Here is a 19492-nt window from a genome sequence, read left to right on the forward strand (position 1 = left end):
TAGGGGGGCAGTTAGCCATGAGCAGCTCCCCTGAAGCCCCATGGTATTCCCTTGACTGGAGGGCTGCAAGCCACCACCCTGCCACATGTCCTTCAGACAACAGTTTCATGAACCTGAGGCAGGCTGGAGCAAAGCCTTTCAATTGTTCTCTGCTCCCGACCCTGTTTTTCCTTTCTTTCTCATCTCCGGGCCACTGGTGGGTGGGGATGTCAGAGGTCAGGGCTCAGGAGCTCAGATCGGTAGGAGGGCTGAGTCTTACTCTGCCCAGAGCACCAGGGGGTACCTGGGGGGCAGACTGTGGGGTGTCCGAGCCTCACCCAGAAACAACTCCACCTCAGAGTAGAAATAGCCTCTGGCCGACAATCCTGGGCGGCATCTTCCCCTCAGTGGGTCTCTGACTGTAACATGGGGACCGCTTGTGTGGGAATGCAGTTGTTGGGCTCCAGGCTCCAGGTCTCTTCTGGTGTCAGTGGTTGCTTCTGAGAGGAGTAAGGCTGCTCTGTCTGTCTCTTTGAGATGATAGGATTTGTTCCTTGATGAACACTGGCCTCCCGCCTTCTCAGTGATACATTTGTTCATAATAGAATAATGCTGGTTTTGTTTTCAGAATTTGACAGTACTTGGGTGTTACATATAGCTCCTTGAATCCCAAGAGGGAATTAGCTGTTGTCTATCGTTGCCTGATGGGAAGGAAGAACTGTCAGGGTTGAATTCAGAGGAGGCGTGCTGCACGCTGGCTCTAAGCCAGCCCTGGTTTGCTCTGGGGCAGAAGAAAACCTTCAGGAGCTCAAAGAAAACACTCAAGTGGAGGTTGACTACCCCATGGGGTATTCCCCAGAGCTTCAACTAGATGGAGGCTTCAAAACATATGCATCCCTGTGCTCACAGGTGGAGCTAACATTCAGCTGGAAAGAAAAGCATCCATAAGGTTATGGTTTCTCTTATTTCAAAGAAGGCCGATGTCAACGATGACTCCAGCCTTTGTCGGATCTCAGTTGTGATCAATGTCCATCCCCACCTCCTGCCCTGAGTATCACCGTCCCAAACGTTTCCTGCCCTTTCTCCGTTCCTTCCCTGTGACCCCACTGTTCCCTTAGCCTTGCCAGTCAGTCCTTACTTTGTGCCTTCATTTGGCAAATACGATTGGCAAATACCAGCTATTTTCAGGAGCCTTCCTTTTTTCCAACAAGCAGAGCCAGGTATGATTTCTGTCCTGTTACAGAATTGTGCTCAAATCTCACTTATTCAGTATTACACTTTATAGAAGTATCTCTCTACTTCATTGCATACTTCTGTTCAAATCTTTTTTATTTGTTATTTATTTTTATGTTCGGTTGTGCTGGGTCTGCCTTGCTTTGTCTAGTTGGAGTGAGCAGTGGCTGCTCTCCGGTTTCAGTGCGTGGGCTTCTCACTGCAGTGGCTTCCCTGGTTATGCAGACAGGCTCTAGGCCCACGAGCTTCAGTAGTTGCGGCTTGCGGGCTCTATATCATTGGCTCAGTAGTGGTGCACAGGCTTAGTTGCTCTGTGGCGTGTGGAATCTTCCCGAATCAGGGATCGAACTCAAGTTTCCTGTATTGGCAGGCTGATTCTTATCCACTGTATCACCAGAGAAGGCCTCAAATCTTATTTTATATAATGCATCTGTCATAATTATCTTCTCACATTGTCATCTTCTCCATGGGACTGTGAATTGGTGCCCTGAAACATGGGTATTTCCTCTTGAAATCTCGTTGTTCAATATGCAGGAGATGTTCAGGAAATCTTAATCATTGAATAAATTTTCACCTAGGAGAATTGGTCATAGCTTAAATACTTAGGAAAAAAATCCCTTGGTTTTTTTGTTGTTATTGTTGTTTGCTAGGAAGATTGCACATTACTCTGTTCTCATTTATTACTAATTATATTTTCTAGTTGGTGAACTTTTATATCTTTTGCCTACTACTGAAGTCCTAAGTTTCTTTTCTAATGAATTTTTATTGAAGTGTAGTTGATTTAAATGTCTTTGTTATTTCATATAAAATAATTTGGGTAAGATATTCATTCAGCAAATAATATTAAGCATAATCCCACGTGTGACATTGTTTTAGGTGCTAGAGACATGTAGTTAACGACGAAACAAAAATCCTTGCATGTTGGGTAGGATTTTTCTACAAAACCATCTGTCCTGAGGGTTTTTTTAATTTTTATTTTTTAAAAAATATTTATTTTTGGCCGTTCTGGGTCTTAGTTGCAGCATGCAGGACCTTTGTTGCGGCGCAGCACTGGGTCCTGCAGGGTGGCTTCTGGGCCCTGGAGCGTGCAGGCTTCAGCAGCTGTGGCCTGAGGACTCCAGCGCGTAGGCTCAGTGGTTGTGATGCAGGGGCTTAGTTGCTCTGAGGAATGTGGAATCTTCACAGACCAGAGATGGAGCCTGTTTTCCCTTCATTGGCAGGTGGATTCTTATCCACTGTACCACCAGGGAAGTCATGTTTTTTGCTTTTTGGTGGCGCTTTGCACCACGTGGAATTTTAGTTCCCTCAGCAGGGATTGAACCTGCACTCCTAGTGAAAGCTTGGAGTCTTAACCGCTGGACTGCCAGGGAAACCTCTGACCACAATTTTGGTTAGGTGGTATTTTATGATCATGTCATTTATACTGTCCTGCAGTCACTTCCCCTATCAACCTCTTGTATAATACTCTGGAATCCTTAGGAACCAGCCCTAATTGTCCTGCGGCTTGGGAACCAGATGACTAGGGACAACCCTTCTGTCTCAGGCCTACAAAGTTTCTCAGCTTGTTCAACAGAGAACTCTTGAAAACTAATCCCAACTGCTCGCCATATATAACCTGCTCCCTACAACTCTTAACTTGATGTTACTCTGTCCTTGGGTCCACCTGCTGTGTGGCCCTGCCTGGCAGCCTTCTCTCATTTTAAGGTGTGAATTACAGGTCTGACATCAGATCCTGGATGTTTTATCACCACTGCTCTGCTGCAGAGTTTCATGGAGCTCTTCCTGAAGGCCTTGGGAGTTTTTAGCTTCCAGTGTCCGACTTGCAGGTCCTGTATGTGGCTATGGGGATTTGGTCTTGAAGTAAGGCTTGGTCCACCAGGGGGCGCAGTAGTCTCACGCTATTGCTTTGTGTCCTAGTGAAGGTCTGTGTGATGAGGCTTATCACCTTGCTTTGGAGAGGGGTTTGCCCTTGGTATTTTTGTTGGTCACCTTCTCTGGTCAGGTTTCAGAAACTCAGCTCAAAGTCAAAAGATTTTGTCCATGAAATGCACTGTGTTGCCTTGAATGCACCACCTCCCTTCTATGGGTTCTTAAAATGTGATCCTTTTTTTGTGTATGTGTGGGGGTGGGAATATTGTTTAGTTTTGAAATCCTTACTGGAGGGAAAACCTATTTCGTGTTTCTTCAGGACAGTATCATTATTACTTTGCAAACCTGAAGAATGACTTTCTCCAGAACAGTAACTTTTGCAACTTGGAAACCTGAAACCTGCTTTTAACCTGAATACTGACTGTGATTGTGAAAATTGGTTGTGGCCCTCTAAGTCTAAATCAAAATATTTTCTGGATTCCTAATGATGGCTAACAGAAACACGCCAGGCTCAGCCATTTCAAGAGATGAAGCTAGTATATTCCTGTGTGTTTTATGCAACTTACTAATTTTCACAGCTGGTACCGTTTTGAACACCTATCTGGACCAGACACCATGCTAAGTGTTTTACAAACTTTGGCTCATTAATCCCCTCTTCATGCATTATCACCCCCATTTTTACAGATAAGAAAATTGAGGTTCATATAGCATACACGATGGCCCTGAAATCCAAACCCAGACTGAGCAGACATATGTGCTAGCCAGCACAGATCCAGACCTCTGACTTACTCACACATGGGGCCAGGGGCCTGTCACATGGCCAGTAAGGGGAGCACCGACTGGCTTTAAGGGACCATCTCAAGACCCATAATGACCGACCACCACTGATGACGATTTGGACATCCACTTAGCACCAGTTCTAGAACTTCATCGCTTCTCCCCCTCCATGGAGGGTTCCACAGAGACAACACACTCAGATGGCCTTGCCCAAGGCAACTCGCCGCTCAAGGCTTCTAATTCCATGGTGGAACCTTCCTCAGGCTCTGCATTTCTAAAAATATGTCCATTTTATTGGTTACTCAGTATAATGGGTGTCAATGGATTGGTCAAATTGTTACCCAGGCAGCCCATATGGACCCCTGCTGGGGCCTTGCCCGGCTGAGACCCCACCTCAACAGAGAAGGTTCTCACTCCTTTCAGGTTCATGCAGCCAGAGGCTAAACCAAAACTGAGACTGATGCAGCTCAAGCTTTATTCAATGGCCCGAGAATGGAGAAGTGGGAACTGTGTTTTAGATGAGCTTCTTCCCGACATGGTACAACTTTGGGCCATGGCTGGGGGCAAGGGTGTCACTTAGTAGCTGATGTAGTAAAATCAGTGTAGAGTGAGACTCAAGGGCTGCTGGAGGTCAGATTCGTCTTGGTTCCAACTGATTCCATATGGGTTTTTGTTTTTCTATAGATTCCCTTCTTTGTCTCTGGACCCTGTGACTTAAAGACATGCATTAGCTCCTGTCCACGGGCCTGGTGTCAGCTCTGGCAATAACATATACCTGAGACATTTTTACTCTCTGTCTGCTTCCAGAGTTCGTGGTAATATTAGCACTGGAAAAGCACAACAATAAGGAACTGTACCATGCTCAGCATTTAACCTGAGCCCTGGCCAAACGTTCCCCCAAGCTTCTTTGTCCAGTTCCTTTTACAGAATCCTGTGCATCTGGCTCTGCAGTTTACCCGTGGGAACATTGCTCTAGCTTAGGAGTCCTCAGCCTCAGTACTGCCGGTCTTCCGGGCTGGGTGACTCCATCGTGGAGGGCTGCCCTGCGTGCGATAGGATTTTAAGCAGCGTTTCCAGTCTCTTCCCATTAGAAGCCAGAAGCAACTCCCCCACCCTAAATAAATCTTCTCTTTTATACATAAAACATATATATATATATGACAAGCATATTTACTATTTATCTGTGGTATTATTATTTATTTTGGCCATGCCGCGCATCTTGGTGGATATCAGTTCCCCAACCAGGGATTGAACCTGGGCCATAGCAGTGAAAGCAATAGAAAGCACTAACCACTAGACCACCAGGGAACTCCCTTATTTATACATGGTATTAAAATATTTTGTGGAGGATTTCCATGGTGGTCCAGTGGTTAAGACTGCATTGGGGAACTGAGATTCCACATGCCACGTGACATGGCCAAAAAAAAAACAAACCCCAAATATATCATGGGGAGGTGATGACGAAAAAAATGTCTGAAAAGACTCTTTGGGATGGAGTGATAAAAAAAGGTTGATAAACACTCTAGTTCAATTTTTCAGTTCTTATTCATGCAACTTCCTCAGGAAAAATGGCATTTGTGGCTCTTTAAAAAAAGCTGAACCAAAGAGCCAAGCAACTGTAGATACATAGAAGGAAATAACTGAGACCTGGCAGGAGCCCAGGATACCATATGGAAAAAACTTAGGGCTGATGTCAGCCGCTTGGCTATGACTGGTAGGTGAACCCCAAGAAATCCTCAGCCAGGATCACTGTCCAGCGGAAGCTCTGCCATTTCTAAGTAGAAGAGGCTTGGGGGAAGGGTCTTCCTGTGGTGTGGGGGGCTTGGAACTGTGTTGTCATGTCACTTATTTATTGAGGACATTTATTGACTATGGTTGACCAGAGCCTCCATGTCACTGCCAGACACACACATCTGAATACACTTCCCTGCCCCTAACTATTATTCTTAAATAAATCTGGCTTCTCACTCTGACCTTCTCAGATCCCACTGTTTAGAGAACATATCATGGCATATCTTGATTGCTGGTCATGGCGCATCCAGAATGGGGAAATAACAAACAGCTCGTTGATCCAGAATATAAAGGTCATCTCTATTGCACATAGCCAGCTAAACTGGAAAAAGAGGTAAATTAAAAATTCAACAAATTTTAAAACATTAAAAAGTTTCTCTCTTGAAAAACTGACTTCCCTCATCTAGCAGAGCGCAAAGCTTCCCAGCTTTCAGTTTGGGGAAATGAGTGAGTAACCTGAACCCAAGCGGAGAGTCACTCATTTTCTGCTTCTTACTTCTTTCAAAAAACCCCACTTGAACTCAGCGTGTGTAGCTGGGTGAGGAAGAGAGAGCTGGTGTTCACAGGAAGCCACGCGCCCTTCAGAGGCACCTGTCTTTCTTAGTGCACTGCTTCTGGAGCAAGCGGGCACTGCCTCTCAGACCTGCCTTGGAGCCACTTTCAGAAAAGCAAGGTAAGGGGGCAGACGGTGTGGGGCGCTTAGGTCCTCAGACCCTGTGCTGCTCGGCCCACAGGTGTGTGGGTTCTGGAAGCGCTGAAAGCTGCCCGGCTAGGCAGCCGGCCGATCACTTGGTCAGCCCGGTCATTCTGCTGGTTCGTGCCAGTTGGCACCTGTCCTTATTGCTCACACACAGCCCTCCCAGCCCTCATCTGACTGGCTCTCACATACTTAACAGCGCTTTCCTCCCGCATACATCTGGCTTAAACTATGTGCTCGGAACACACAGTTGATTTTCATTCACTATGTATACTTTTCCATTTCTGGCTTCTATCAAGACTCCCGGCTCAAGAAACACCAGCCCAATGAGGGCTGCAGCATAATCCCAGACATTTACCAGCTGTGTCGACTTCTGTTTCTTCTCCTGATAATTTCCTAACACCTCCTCAGCCTCTCTTATTCCTTTCCTTTTCACTGGTAAAATGATGGTGATAGACCAGAATTGTTATTTGTTTAATTGGAATTGATAATCATTTAACACAATTTTTTTTTTATTTTTTTGAGAACCTGCGATGCCCCAGGTCTTCAGCATCCCTTTGGAGGAATAAATCAAAACCTCTCTGAGAAACACATACTTTGGGTGTGTGGTGGTCAGAGTGGGAGATGGGGAATGTATGTGGAATTATTGAGCAATGTGATAGGGTTTTGATCAAGAATATCAGGGCGCCAACTAAGAAGGATGCAAGGAGAGGTGGCCTTGAGGCAGAAAGCCGCCGGCATTGCTCTGACTCACATGTGGACATGTGTGTAACTTTCGGAAGATTTTAACCTCTTCATCTGCGAATTTAGACAGGAAATGAGGGTGGTTGTGAGCATATGTGTAAGGTTAAGATTGTAACCTCATCTGCCAGTTTAGATAAGAAATGAGGGTGGTTGGGAAGGTAGAGATTTTATTTTTGGCTATGATGTGCCTTTTCTAGATCTGTCCTGCTAATTGATACTCTGATATGATTCATGCATAAAATTGATCTTTATATGCAGTTCTGATGAAAAGACCAAAAATTTCCCTCAACTTACCCAACTGAATGTTGCGACCTTCCATAGGGCCTGGAAAAACACACTTGCTGCTTTTGTGTCGGATTGGCCCAAGAGTGCCCAGTCACCCAGCCGGGGAGTCCAGGTGCGTTCCAGGTAAGACAGCGCTCCAGAGCGAACACAGGACTTGGGTGTGGTGTGCTGGGGCCCACCTGTACCAGCACTCAGGAGCTGATTGTTAAATCTTGAGAAATTTTGTGGGGCAGTTGGTGATTTGACCTTGGCCATGGTGGGAGTGTTTGGGCTTCCCCAGTGGCCCGATGGTAAAGAATCTGCCTTCAATGCTGGAGATGTAGGTTCGATCCCTGGGTTGGGAAGATCTCCTGGAGGAGGGCATGGCAACCCACTCCAGTATTCTTGCCTGGAGAATCCCATGGACAGAGGAGCCTGGGGGGCTACAGTCCAGGGGGTTGCAAAGAGTAGGATACGACTGAAATGACTTAGTGCACACACGTGGTGGGAATGTTTACACCATGGAAACCGCCAAGAGCCACACATCAGAGCCCCCCAGCCCCACCTCCTCACCCTCCCAGACCTGGTTCACCTGCAGCACGTCACTGGGACTTGGGGCCCAAAGAATACATTCTCTGTGTGGCTGTGTGGTTTTCGGAAGACACTGAACTTCTCTGAGACTTTCGTGAGTCATCTACACCACGGCTCAGTATGGTTATTGGGCTTAGAATACCAGGTTTTATTGAAAGGAGTGTGAGAACGGGAACACACGACTGGGATTGAATGCACACTACCAGTGAACATGTTCTGAAGTCTGTAAAGAGCAAAGCACATAGAAGGAATTAGAATTTTTATATAAAAGCAAGAGGTCAACCTGGTTCCTTTCTAGCCTGATGATTTACCTAAGTCATCTCTGAATTTTGGGCATTACAATCTGAAGGGGAAACATGCATAGATTTTCTACGTTTATTTTTTTTTTGGATTTCATGTCAGAAAGGCCCTGGGTACGGTACTGTTGGGCAGGTCATCTGGTCTTGTCATTTCTGTGAGTGATTTCAGTAAATGCCAGACTAGCTTTCAGAAATACATCCTTGAAGAACAGCTCATTGAAAGAAGGTTTTACTTGTCCCTCTTACAAATGGGAGAACCAGAGCTCCCAGCAGTGGGGCAGGAAGAGTGGCAGAGCTGGAGTTTGGTGTCTGTATGCCACCAAAGGGCAGGATTCCTGCACTGTGGCTGACTGCTCTTCAGTTCAAGGACCTGAGCCCCTCAGTGCCGGGAGCTTGGGATGAGTGTCTGATGATCTGGGCAAAGCAGCTGTGCTCTGCACACAGCACCGTTCTGATTTGTTTCTGTTCTGATAGAAATCTGTTGGCTCTTCCCCTCATTAGGTTCTTTTGGCTGGGCTCAGAGCTGCCTTGAGGAGCCTGTAAATCTGAAAATGAACCCCACGGATATAGCAGACACCACGGTGGATGAAAGCATCTATAACAGTTATTATCTCTATGAAAACCTGCCCAAGCCTTGCAACAAGGACGGCATCCGGGCATTTGGGGAGCTCTTCCTGCCCCCACTCTACTCCTTGGTCTTTCTCTTCGGTCTGCTTGGCAACTCCGTGGTGGTCTTGGTCCTGTTCAAGTACAAGCGGCTCAAGTCCATGACCGACGTGTACCTGCTCAACCTCGCCATCTCGGACCTGCTCTTCGTGCTCTCACTGCCTTTCTGGGGCTACTATGCTGCAGACCAGTGGGTGTTTGGGCTTGGCCTCTGCAAGCTGATTTCTTGGATATACCTGGTGGGCTTCTACAGCGGCATCTTCTTCATCACACTCATGAGCATCGACAGGTACCTGGCCATCGTGCACGCCATCTTCTCCCTGAGAGCCAGGACCTTGACTTACGGGGTCATCACCAGTGTGGCCACGTGGTCAGTGGCTGTGCTTGTCTCCCTCCCAGGCCTCCTGTTCAGCACGTGTTATACTGAGCGCAACCACACCTACTGCAAAACCAAGTACTCTTTCAACTCCACGCGGTGGAAGGTCCTGAGCTCCCTGGAGATCAACATTCTAGGGCTGGTGATCCCCTTGGGAATCATGCTGTTCTGCTACTCCATGATCATTAGGACCTTGCAGCACTGCAAAAATGAGAAGAAGAACAAGGCAGTGAAGATGATCTTTGCTGTGGTGGTCCTCTTCCTGGGGTTCTGGACCCCTTACAATGTGGTGCTCTTCCTGGAGACCCTGGTGGAGCTGGAGGTCCTTCAGGACTGCACATTTGAGCGACACCTGGACTATGCCATCCAGACCACAGAGACCCTGGCTTTTGTTCACTGCTGCCTCAATCCTGTCATCTACTTCTTCCTGGGGGAGAAATTTCGCAAGTATATCGTACAGCTCTTCAAAACCTGCCGGGGCACTCTGGTGCTCTGCCAATACTGTCGACTCCTCCCAATGTACACTGACACCCCCAGCTCATCTTACACGCAGTCCACGGTGGACCATGACCTCCGCGATGCTCTGTAAAAACTGAAAATGCAAGAAACAGTTAATAAGCTTCCCACGTTGAGAGCTTATTTAAAATTGTATCAAAGTGACAGTTTCCTGAACAAGTACAGAGGAGAAGAAGAATTATATCCACTGCAAAAAGTAGGGCTTCTCACCCGGCAGTCACGTTTTCTTCCTGCCAAGTACAAGTTCAGTGTGACCAGAGTTCACCTGGACCGAGGCATCCTTCCTTGGTGCGCCAGGCTTTCCTGCAGGGATGAGTAAACCTGAGGAGGCTTCTGAGCAAGCTTCAGTGAGGAGAGAGATGATTTGGGAACGGGAAGACCATTCCCTTCCAACCTGAACTCATGGGATTCTCTGGAGGGGTTTGTAGAGAATTGACTGGGGGAGTAAAGCGCTAATTCTTGCTGTGAAAATGAGGCCTTTGAACTGCTACTAGCTTCTGTGAAACAATATAGAAAACCTTGGGCACACTGTCCCAGTGTTTTCCTGATCATATATATCTGAAGCACGGTGTACGCCACGAAGCCAGGTGTCTGCAGAAACAACTAGTAAAGGAATGAAATTAGATCTGGATTCTTTTATTGTGAAGGATTATTTGTTAATGAAAGCCAAACTGCCAATGCTGATAACAAGTATAAGCTTAAGAAGGCATTAGAATGGTCTGATTCCTAAACATGAAATGCAAGGCATTAACAAATCTAAACGTAACTTGTGGAAATTCAAACACAGTTTCATATGCTTATGGTGTGTTTTATTTTCATTAATACATGAGTATTCACATTTAAGAAGTAATACATAGGCCCAGATACATTTATCTGGGGTCTTTTACTCATTTACAAACATTTCCTTCAAAACCAAAAAATAACAAGGACTAATCAAGTAAGAAGACAGTGCTTCCTTAATCACTTCAAAGTGCCTGCCATAAAGTAAGGCAAAAATAGTCCACTAAAAGTTAATGCTGATATGGCATAAAAATGACTTCCAAAAAATTTGGAATTGTGAAAAGTGTCATCTTTTAAAATACTGGCCCTGCTTTTTAACTTTTGGATGATTCAAAACTTCAATCAGTCACTTCTTACAAGTCATTTCAATTATGTAATTAATCATTAAGAGAACTCTCTGTTCTTACAGCCTTAATCAGAATTAAGACTTACGAAGTCTAAGGATATCTGTAATTGCTCCAAAAACAAAACCTACTTTGCAAACTATTACCTGAGCTAACCAGTTTAAAGTGCTTCTGTAAATTTACACATTATTGCATGCTTTCCATTTATAAAGAATGCATTTCCAGAAAATTTATTTTCACAAGGTGATTTTAACAGGGTAAGTTGATATTGCCTTTCTAGAAATACAATAAAAGACAACAAATAGACCTGTGTATAGTTTTTCCTGGTTATGTGTATGTTTGGTCTCCCACTGGGGATGAGCATCTGAGCCGCCAATGTTCCTGTTGTCTGGCTTGATCATCTTTGCTACACGTTATAGAAGAAATCCACATTCCCGAGAGGAAGAATTAAAGGCTTCAGTGTTAAGATAACCACTTGGGATGGAGAAAGGAGTCACTACTCATTGTCACAAAAGTGCTTGGGGATGAGAGTGGATGAGGAGTGGGGACAGGAGGGGTTCCTGGGCAGTCCTTAGAAAACCCACATGACACGGCAGGGTCTGCAAATTATACTTCTGTGTTTCCTCGTGCGTCTGAGCCATTACTTTCCTCTCTTAGCCTTGGTTTCCTCTTATCTGTAAAGCAGAATAGAGTTCAGAGTGATTGAAAAAAAAGATGACTACTCAAAGTATCTATGTTCCTTGGTCATAAAGTGTGGTTTTGAACTTCCCAGCCAGTGGCTACCTCCCCTTTCCTCTTAGAGCTTGAAGTTTCATTCATTTAATCAGTAGGAGACAGAAATGTAAGGACACCAAAAGACAGAGACTAAAGACCCTGATGCTGGGAGGGATTGGGGGCAGGAGGAGAAGGGGACGACAGAGGATGAGATGGCTGGATGGCATCACCGACTCGCTGGACATGAGTCTGAGTGAACTCCGGGAGTTGGTGATGGACAGGAAGGCCTGGCGTGCTGCGATTCACGGGGTCACGAAAAGTCGGACTCAACTGAGCGACTGAGCTGAACTGAACGGAACTGAACCACCGGGGTTTTACTGTCCCTTTAGTGTCCATTACTCTAACGCTCACTGAGGCTGCAGACCACACAGCTCCTGCACCCCATCCGAGGATGGGGTCACCTATCACCTCCAGGACCTCAGGGCCTCCCTTTCTCCAAAGTTGGGAGCTGTCCCCTCAGGATGGGAATTTAGAACCTCTGGTGATACCCAAACATAACCCTCTCAGCTCACTGGAAAGAAAGTTCCTTCCCCTTCAGTAACAAACATAGAAACCCCAGCTTGATTTCTACAAAGTTTGGTTTTGCTTTTTTTTTTTTTAAAGGGTGCCAGGACCAACAATCACCAGCTACCCAAGAACCAAAAAATTATACTTCCAAAATCTCTTGATGTTGATTCTGCAAAGAACAAGAGCTGTCCTACGTGTGCCTCTTGTGACAGAAACCCTTTTTAAGGTGGGTTTACAGAATTGAAAGAGACATGTGTACCCCAATGTTCATCACAGCACTGTTTATAATAGCCAGGACATGGAAGCAACCTAGATGTCCATCAGCAGATGAATGGATAAGAAAGCTGTGGTACATATACACAATGGAGTTTTACTCAGCCATTAAAAAGAATGCATTTGAATCAGTTCTAATGAGGTGGATGAAACTGGAGCCGATTATACAGAGTGAAGTGAGCCAGAAAGAAAAACACCAATACAGTATACTAACGCATATATATGGAATTTAGAAAGATGGTAATGATAACTCTGTATGCGAGACAGCAAAAGAGACACAGATGTATACAACAGTCTTTTGGACTCTGGGAGAGGGAGAGGGTGGGATGATTTGGGAGAATGGCATTGAAACATGTATAATATCATACAAGAAACGAATCACCAGTCCAGGTTCCATGCAGGATACAGGATGCTTGGGGCGGTGCACTGGGATGACCCAGAGGGATGACACGGGGAGGGAGGTGGGAGTGGGGTTCAGGGTGGGGAACACATGTACACCTGTGGCGGATTCATGTTGATGTATGGCAAAACCAATACAATATTGTAAAGTAATTAGCCTCTAATTAAAATAAATAAATTTAAATTTAAAAAAATAAGGTAAGTTTAACTGTATGTTTCATTAGGACCATTCTTCTCTTGCTGCACCATGTCTAGCTTCTGGGGAACACAGTTCAGTTCAGTTCAGCCGCTCAGTTGTGTCCAACTCTTTGCAACCCCATGGACCACAGCACACCAGGCTTCCCTGTCCATCACCAACTCCCGGAGTCCACCCAAACTCATGTCCATCGAGTCAGTGATGCCATCCAACCATCTCATCCTCTGTTGTCCCTTTCTCCTCCTGCCCTCAATCTTTTCCCAGCATCAGGGTCTTTTCAAATGAGTCACAGACTAGGTGTAATTTCTTTAAGAACAAAAGAAAGAGGTTTGCTTTTCAGATGGTGTCATTGTTTTGGAATAAGACAGAAGTTATGGCTGCACAGCATTGTGAATGTACCAAATGCCACTGAATTGTACATTAAACACTCTCCGACATAAATCACAGCAGGATCCTCTATGACCCACCTCCCAGAATATTGGAAATAAAAGCAAAAATAAACAAATGGGATCTAATTAAAATTAAAAGCTTCTGCACAACAAAAGAAACTATAAGCAAGGTGAAAAGACAGCCTTCAGAATGGGAGAAAATAATAGCAAATGAAGCAACTGACAAACAACTAATCTCAAAAATATACAAGCAACTCCTGTAGCTCAATTCCAGAAAAATAAATGACCCAACCTAAAATGGGCCAAAGAACTAGACATTTCTCCAAAGAAGACATACAGATGGCTAACAAACACCTGAAAAGATGCTCAACATCACTCATTATCAGAGAAATGCAAATCAAAACCACAATGAAGTACCATTTCACACCAGTCAGAATGGCTGCGATCCAAAAGTCTACAAGCAATAAATGCTGGAGAGGATGTGGAGAAAAGGGAACCCTCTTACACTGTTGGTGGGAATGCAAACTAGTACAGCCACTATGGAGAACAGTGTGGAGATTCCTTAAAAAACTGGAAATAGAACTGCCATATGACCCAGCAATCCCACTGCTGGGCATACACACTGAGGAAACCAGAAGGGAAAGAGACACGTGTACCCCAATGTTCATCACAGCACTGTTTATAATAGCCAGGACATGGAAGCAACCTAGATGTCCATCAGCAGATGGATGGATAAGAAAGCTGTGGTACATATACACAATGGAGTTTTACTCAGCCATTAAAAAGAATGCATTTGAATCAGTTCTAATGAGGTGGATGAAACTGGAGCCGATTATACAGAGTGAAGTAAGCCAGAAAGAAAAACACCAATTCAGTATACTAACGCATATATATGGAATTTAGAAAGATGGTAATGATAACCCTGTATGCGAGACAGCAAAAGAGACACAGATGTATAGAAAAGTCTTTTGGACTCTGTGGGAGAGGTGGCAGGGGATGATTTGCGAGAATGGCATTGAAACATGTATAATATCATATATGAAATGAATCGCCAGTCCAGGTTCGATGCATGATACAGGGTGATCGGGGCTGGTGCACTGGGATGACCCAGAGGGATGGTACGGGGAGGGAGGTGGGAGTGGGGTTCAGGATGGGGAACACGTGGTGGATTTATGTTGATGTATGGCAAAACCAACACAATATTGTAAAGTAATTAGCCTCCAATTAAAATAAAAAAGAATTGTACATTAAAAAATTTTTTGATTTATTATTTTTTTAATCACACTATGCAGCATGTGGGATCTTAGTTCCCTGCTGCTGCTGCTGCTAAGTCGCTTCAGTCATGTCTGACTCTGTGCAACCCCATAGACGGCAGCCCACCAGGCTCCGCCGTCCCTGGGATTCTCCAGGCAAGAACACTGGAGTGGGTTGCAATTTCCTTCTCCAATGCATGAAAGTGAAAAGTGAAAGTGAAGTCGTTCAGTCCTGTCGGACTCTTAGCGACCCCATGGACTGCAGCCTACCAGCCTCCTCTATCTATGGGATTTTCCAGGCAAGAGTACTGGAGTGGGGTGCCATTGCCTTCTCCGCTTAGTTCCCTGACAAAGGATCAAATCCTTGGATCAAATCCCCTGCAGTGGAAGCCTGGAGTTTTAACCTCTGGATGACCAGAGAAGTCCTGAATCGTAGGTACAGTTTTAAATGATTGGTATTATAGTGTGTGAATTTTACCTCAACAACAACAAAAAGAATAATAAGAAATAGCCCTATCAGTATCTGTCCATAATAGGCACTCAAACTCTATTAAATAAAAAAGTGTCACCTGCTTCCCAAGAGAAGGAAGAATGCTGGGTGATGTATAGACCTTTATGGAGATTTTTCATAAGAAACTCTTATAACACTCTGGGACATTTTATGCAATGATTTCTGATTTGTTGGGAGTCTGTCTTGTACCACTTGGGATGGTAGGTGATGGAGAGGAGGATAGGATAAAGGAGTGGGCTCTGCATGTATAGATTGTAACTTGAGACAGGAATACACAAGTACAAGATCAACTACGAAGCAAGCAGGACAGACACAATAACATAGTCACAAAGAAAATGCTTCAGGACCCCAGACGAAGAAGGAATCAATGTCAGATGTCAAACTTCGACTAGCTTTTGAAGTTGGCCTTATAAGAGGAGCCTGATTTTGGTGAATGGAAGGGAGGAAGGACATTCTAAGCTGGTGAAATTGCACATGAAAAGGCAGATGCTGTGTCAAGACTGCCCCTTGTGGTCAGGGAGGGGTGAGCAGGGTTTTGTAGTTAAAAGTGAAGAGGGGTTGGGTGCGGAGAGAACCAAAAGAGGAAAAGCTGAGACAAAGGAAAACTTAGGGACCTCATTTTTGGCGGCAGCTTTGAGCTCCTGGGACAGCGGCCATGCTGCATCAGGCTGGAGGAGACTGTTGGGGTTGTGGGGTGCTGTCCACACACCCTGTGCTGAATGAGTACTCACCCCATCCGTTCCAGGAGCGCTGACACTTGGGGCTCTCGGCTGGTCTCTTCAGGACTGTCCTCCCAGGGGAGCAGCTCACTTCCAGCGCCTGAGTCTTGGAGGGAAAGAAACACTCGCTCCCTTGCTTTCAACTGGGACACGCTGATAAGCCATTCCAACCGCAGAGCTGCCCGTAAGATTAGCTGAGCCTCTGTTGCGGCTACACTGTGGTGTGCCCAGCGCTGCCTCCTTCGTGCCCTTACAGATGTTGTTCCCAAGAGGCCTCCCCAGTAAATCTCCTGTATGCTCATCTCAGAGTCTCAGAGTCTGCTCCCAGGAACTCAAGTCTAAAGTGGGAATTCTGGATCATCGCCTAAGATAAATAGGAGTGACCCCAGGTGTGGGAAAATGAGGGTGCATAGAGTTTGCAGCAGGCTGTCCATTCATCACCCTTTGGCTAGCAACCCCATTTGACTCTTGGTTCATGTGCTTCCCTGAGTCAACCTCGCCTTTGCTGTCATAATTCACCTGCCTCAAACCCTGAGCCATCATCCCCACACCACTCTCTTTCTGTTACGGTAAGAGCTCAACGCTACCCTTGGCCATGAGGTCCTGTATTCTGCACTGGTCTGTGGCTTCCTGGATTCAATGAACCAGACACAAGTTCCATTCATTTCGGGATTCACGATACTTCACTCCTGAATGGCCATTATCAAAAAGTCTGTAAATAGTAAACGCTGGAGGGAGTTCCCTTATGGTCCAGTGGTTAGGACTTTCACTTCACTGCTTAAAATGCCCAGACCGGGTCAGGGAACTAAGATCCCACAAGCCAAGTGGTATGACCACCACCACCACCAACAAAAATGGGGAAAAAAGAACGCTAGAGAGAGTGTGGAGAAAAGGGAACCCTCCTACACTGTCGGTGGTAATGTAAATTGGTGCAGCCACTAAGAAAAACTGTATGGAGGTTCCTCAAAAAATGAATAATTGAGCTGCCATAATCTAGCAATCCCAATCCTGGGCATATACCTGGAGAAAACTCCCACTCGAAAAGACACATGCAGCCCAATGGTCATAGCAGCGCCATTCACAATAGCCAAGACATGGAAGCAACGTACGTGCTACAGACGAATGGATGACGATGTAGTGTATATACATACACACACAATAGAATATTAGCCGTAAAAAGAATCAACTAATGCCATTGGCAGCAACATGGACGGAACTAGAGATTATTTTACTAAGTAGATCAGAAAGAGAAAGACAAATATCATATGATGTTACTTACATGTGGAATCTAAAAAGATACAAATGAACTTATTTACAAAACAGGAATAGACTCACAGATGTAGAAAACAAACTTATGGTTAACAAAGGGGGAAGGGAAGGGCGAGGGATAAATTAGGAGTTTGGGATTAAAATACACACACTGCTATATATAAAATAGATAACCAACAAGGACCTAGTCTATAGCATAGGCAGCTATGTTCAATATCCTGTAATAACCTGTAATGGAAAAGCATCAGAAAAAGAATAGATATATATGTATACCTGAATCACTCTGCTCTACACCCGAAACTAAGACAACATTTCAAATCAACTACATTTCAATAAAATTTTTTAAAAAATACTTTACTCCTTAAAAGCTTCTAATGGCTTCAAATTCCCCTTTCAGCATATCAGAACTCCACTAACTATTTTTGAAACTCATTTCAGCCTTCTCTTTAAGTAGATAAGGTTGGTTTTATTATCCCCAAGCAATTGAGTTCAGGGGAAACAACATTTTAATAATGAAGTAAACCAGCTCCAGCAACAATATCATCACCTAACTGCTTAGTAAAATGCCCAGCACAGAGCAGTTGTTCAATTATTTTTTTAGTGAATGAGTGAATTTCCTTATCTCTTAATTAAGTACTCTATGCTGGCAACTCAAGTTTCTATTTCACTACACAAAGTTCAGCAGCCTGCTCTCCAAAATCCCCAATATGTTTCTAATAAAACTTTGTGTGACAGAGTTCAAAGATTGATTGACTTGCCTCCTAGTTCCAGAAATTAGTGGGTGGTCTTTGGGTCAAAAATGACTTCACTATGACTTTTGGTATGAACAGAGTTGCAGAAATCTGCATTTTCGTCTTCTCTGGGAAAGTATAAAATATCAGCAAGAAGAATGAAAAACCCCACAAACTCCATTTTCAATCAAACTTGGAGAGAGAAAAATACTTTTCAGAGTCTAAAATATACATGAAGGGCCTACTAAAAGCGGCCGATGCCAGGCACAGATGTGGAGGAAGCATATGGCAGGGACAGAGCTCACAGTCTCTGCAGAAACCCATTTCCCATAGGGAGAGGTTTACCGCCGGGGGCAGGGGCAGGGGCTGGCAGGAGCAGAGCTGGAATCAGAAGCCCTCCGAGGCCCAGTTTGGTTCAGAGGAGGCAGATTTGCTCAGTTTCAGATCTGCAGGGTGCAATCTGTCTCTGTGGCTGTAGAAGAGAGTCATTGGATTGTGAAAACAGCTTGCCTCCTGGAAAAGAACGGACACCCTGCCTCAAACACATGCATACTCATACTTAACAATTCAAAGATAGACACTCAGAAAAATAATACTGACTACAATCAGGCTAGGAATACTATAGAAATACAGGAATATAATATTTTATTATTTTATCATCAAATATATTTGTCCCCAGCTTCCCTTGTGGCTCAGCTGGTAAAGAATCCACCTGCAATGAGGGAAACCTGGGTTTGATCCCTGGGTTGGGAAGATCCCCTGGAGAAGGGAAAGGCTACCCACTCCAGTATTCTGGCCTGGAGAATTCCACGGACTATATAGTCCATGGGGTCACAAAGAGTTGGACACGACTGAGAGACTTTCACTTTCACTTTCTTAAAATGCTTAACAGGGCACTCCTGAGATATTTTAGCTCAAGACAGAAGACAAGAACGCCTGCTGTCACTGCTGCTACACAATACCAGGCTTTGAGATACCAGCTCCTTCCTATTTAGGGATAAATTAGAGGTATAAAAATTGGGAAAGAGGGATATTCTACAAAATACCTGACCAGGATCCTTCAAAACTGTTAACATCAGTAAAAACAAAGAAAGTCTGAGAAATTGTCTCAGACTAGAGGAGCCTGAAGAGACATGATGATAAAATGTAGTTGTGGAACAGAAAAGAACATCAGCTAAAAACTAAGGTCATTTCAATAAAGTATGGACATTAGCTGATAATAATACATCAATAATGGTTCATTCAGTGTAACAAATGTATCACAAAAATGTAAGATGTTAGTAATAGGGAAAATGGGGCATGGGGTATATGGGAACACTCTACTTTCTTCATAATTTTCTTTTATTCTTACAGTTTCAGTGAGATATAATTGACATACAGCATCATATACATTTGAGCTTCCCAGGCATCTCAGCTGGTAAAGAATCTGCCTGCAATGCAGGAGACCCCGGTTTGATTCCTGGGTCAAGAAGTTCCCCTGGAGAAGGGATAGACTATCCACTCCAGTATTCTTGGGCTTCCCTGGTGGCTCAGAAGGTAAAGAAT

At 44.7% G+C, this 19492-nt stretch overlaps 1 protein-coding gene and 1 non-coding gene across 4 annotated transcripts; one reads left to right on the forward strand and one right to left on the reverse strand.

Annotated features, from left to right (window-relative positions):
• The first annotated feature begins 5318 nt into the window (after positions 1-5318).
• On the forward strand, positions 5319-12786 carry CCR4 (C-C motif chemokine receptor 4). Of its 3 annotated transcripts, none has more exons than XM_070777314.1 (3): positions 5319-6322; positions 7349-7498; positions 8746-12786. In XM_070777314.1, exons 2-3 carry the CDS (start codon positions 7393-7395, stop codon positions 9873-9875), a joined length of 1236 nt encoding a protein of 411 aa, XP_070633415.1. In that variant the 5' UTR covers positions 5319-6322; positions 7349-7392; the 3' UTR covers positions 9876-12786. The 3 variants fall into 3 exon arrangements, with proteins under 3 accessions (XP_070633415.1, XP_019840677.2, XP_019840676.2); XM_019985118.2 differs by having other exon boundaries at positions 7412-7498; XM_019985117.2 differs by lacking the exon at positions 5319-6322 and having other exon boundaries at positions 6348-7498.
• On the reverse strand, positions 12301-12430 carry LOC139178758 (U11 spliceosomal RNA). The gene has a single exon (XR_011563250.1). It is a non-coding gene; the product is annotated as a U11 spliceosomal RNA (small nuclear RNA).
• Positions 12787-19492: the final 6706 nt, after the last annotated feature.

This window comes from Bos indicus, chromosome 22 (assembly GCF_029378745.1).
Source record: "Bos indicus isolate NIAB-ARS_2022 breed Sahiwal x Tharparkar chromosome 22, NIAB-ARS_B.indTharparkar_mat_pri_1.0, whole genome shotgun sequence".
In the NCBI taxonomy this organism is placed as follows: domain Eukaryota; kingdom Metazoa; phylum Chordata; class Mammalia; order Artiodactyla; family Bovidae; genus Bos; species Bos indicus.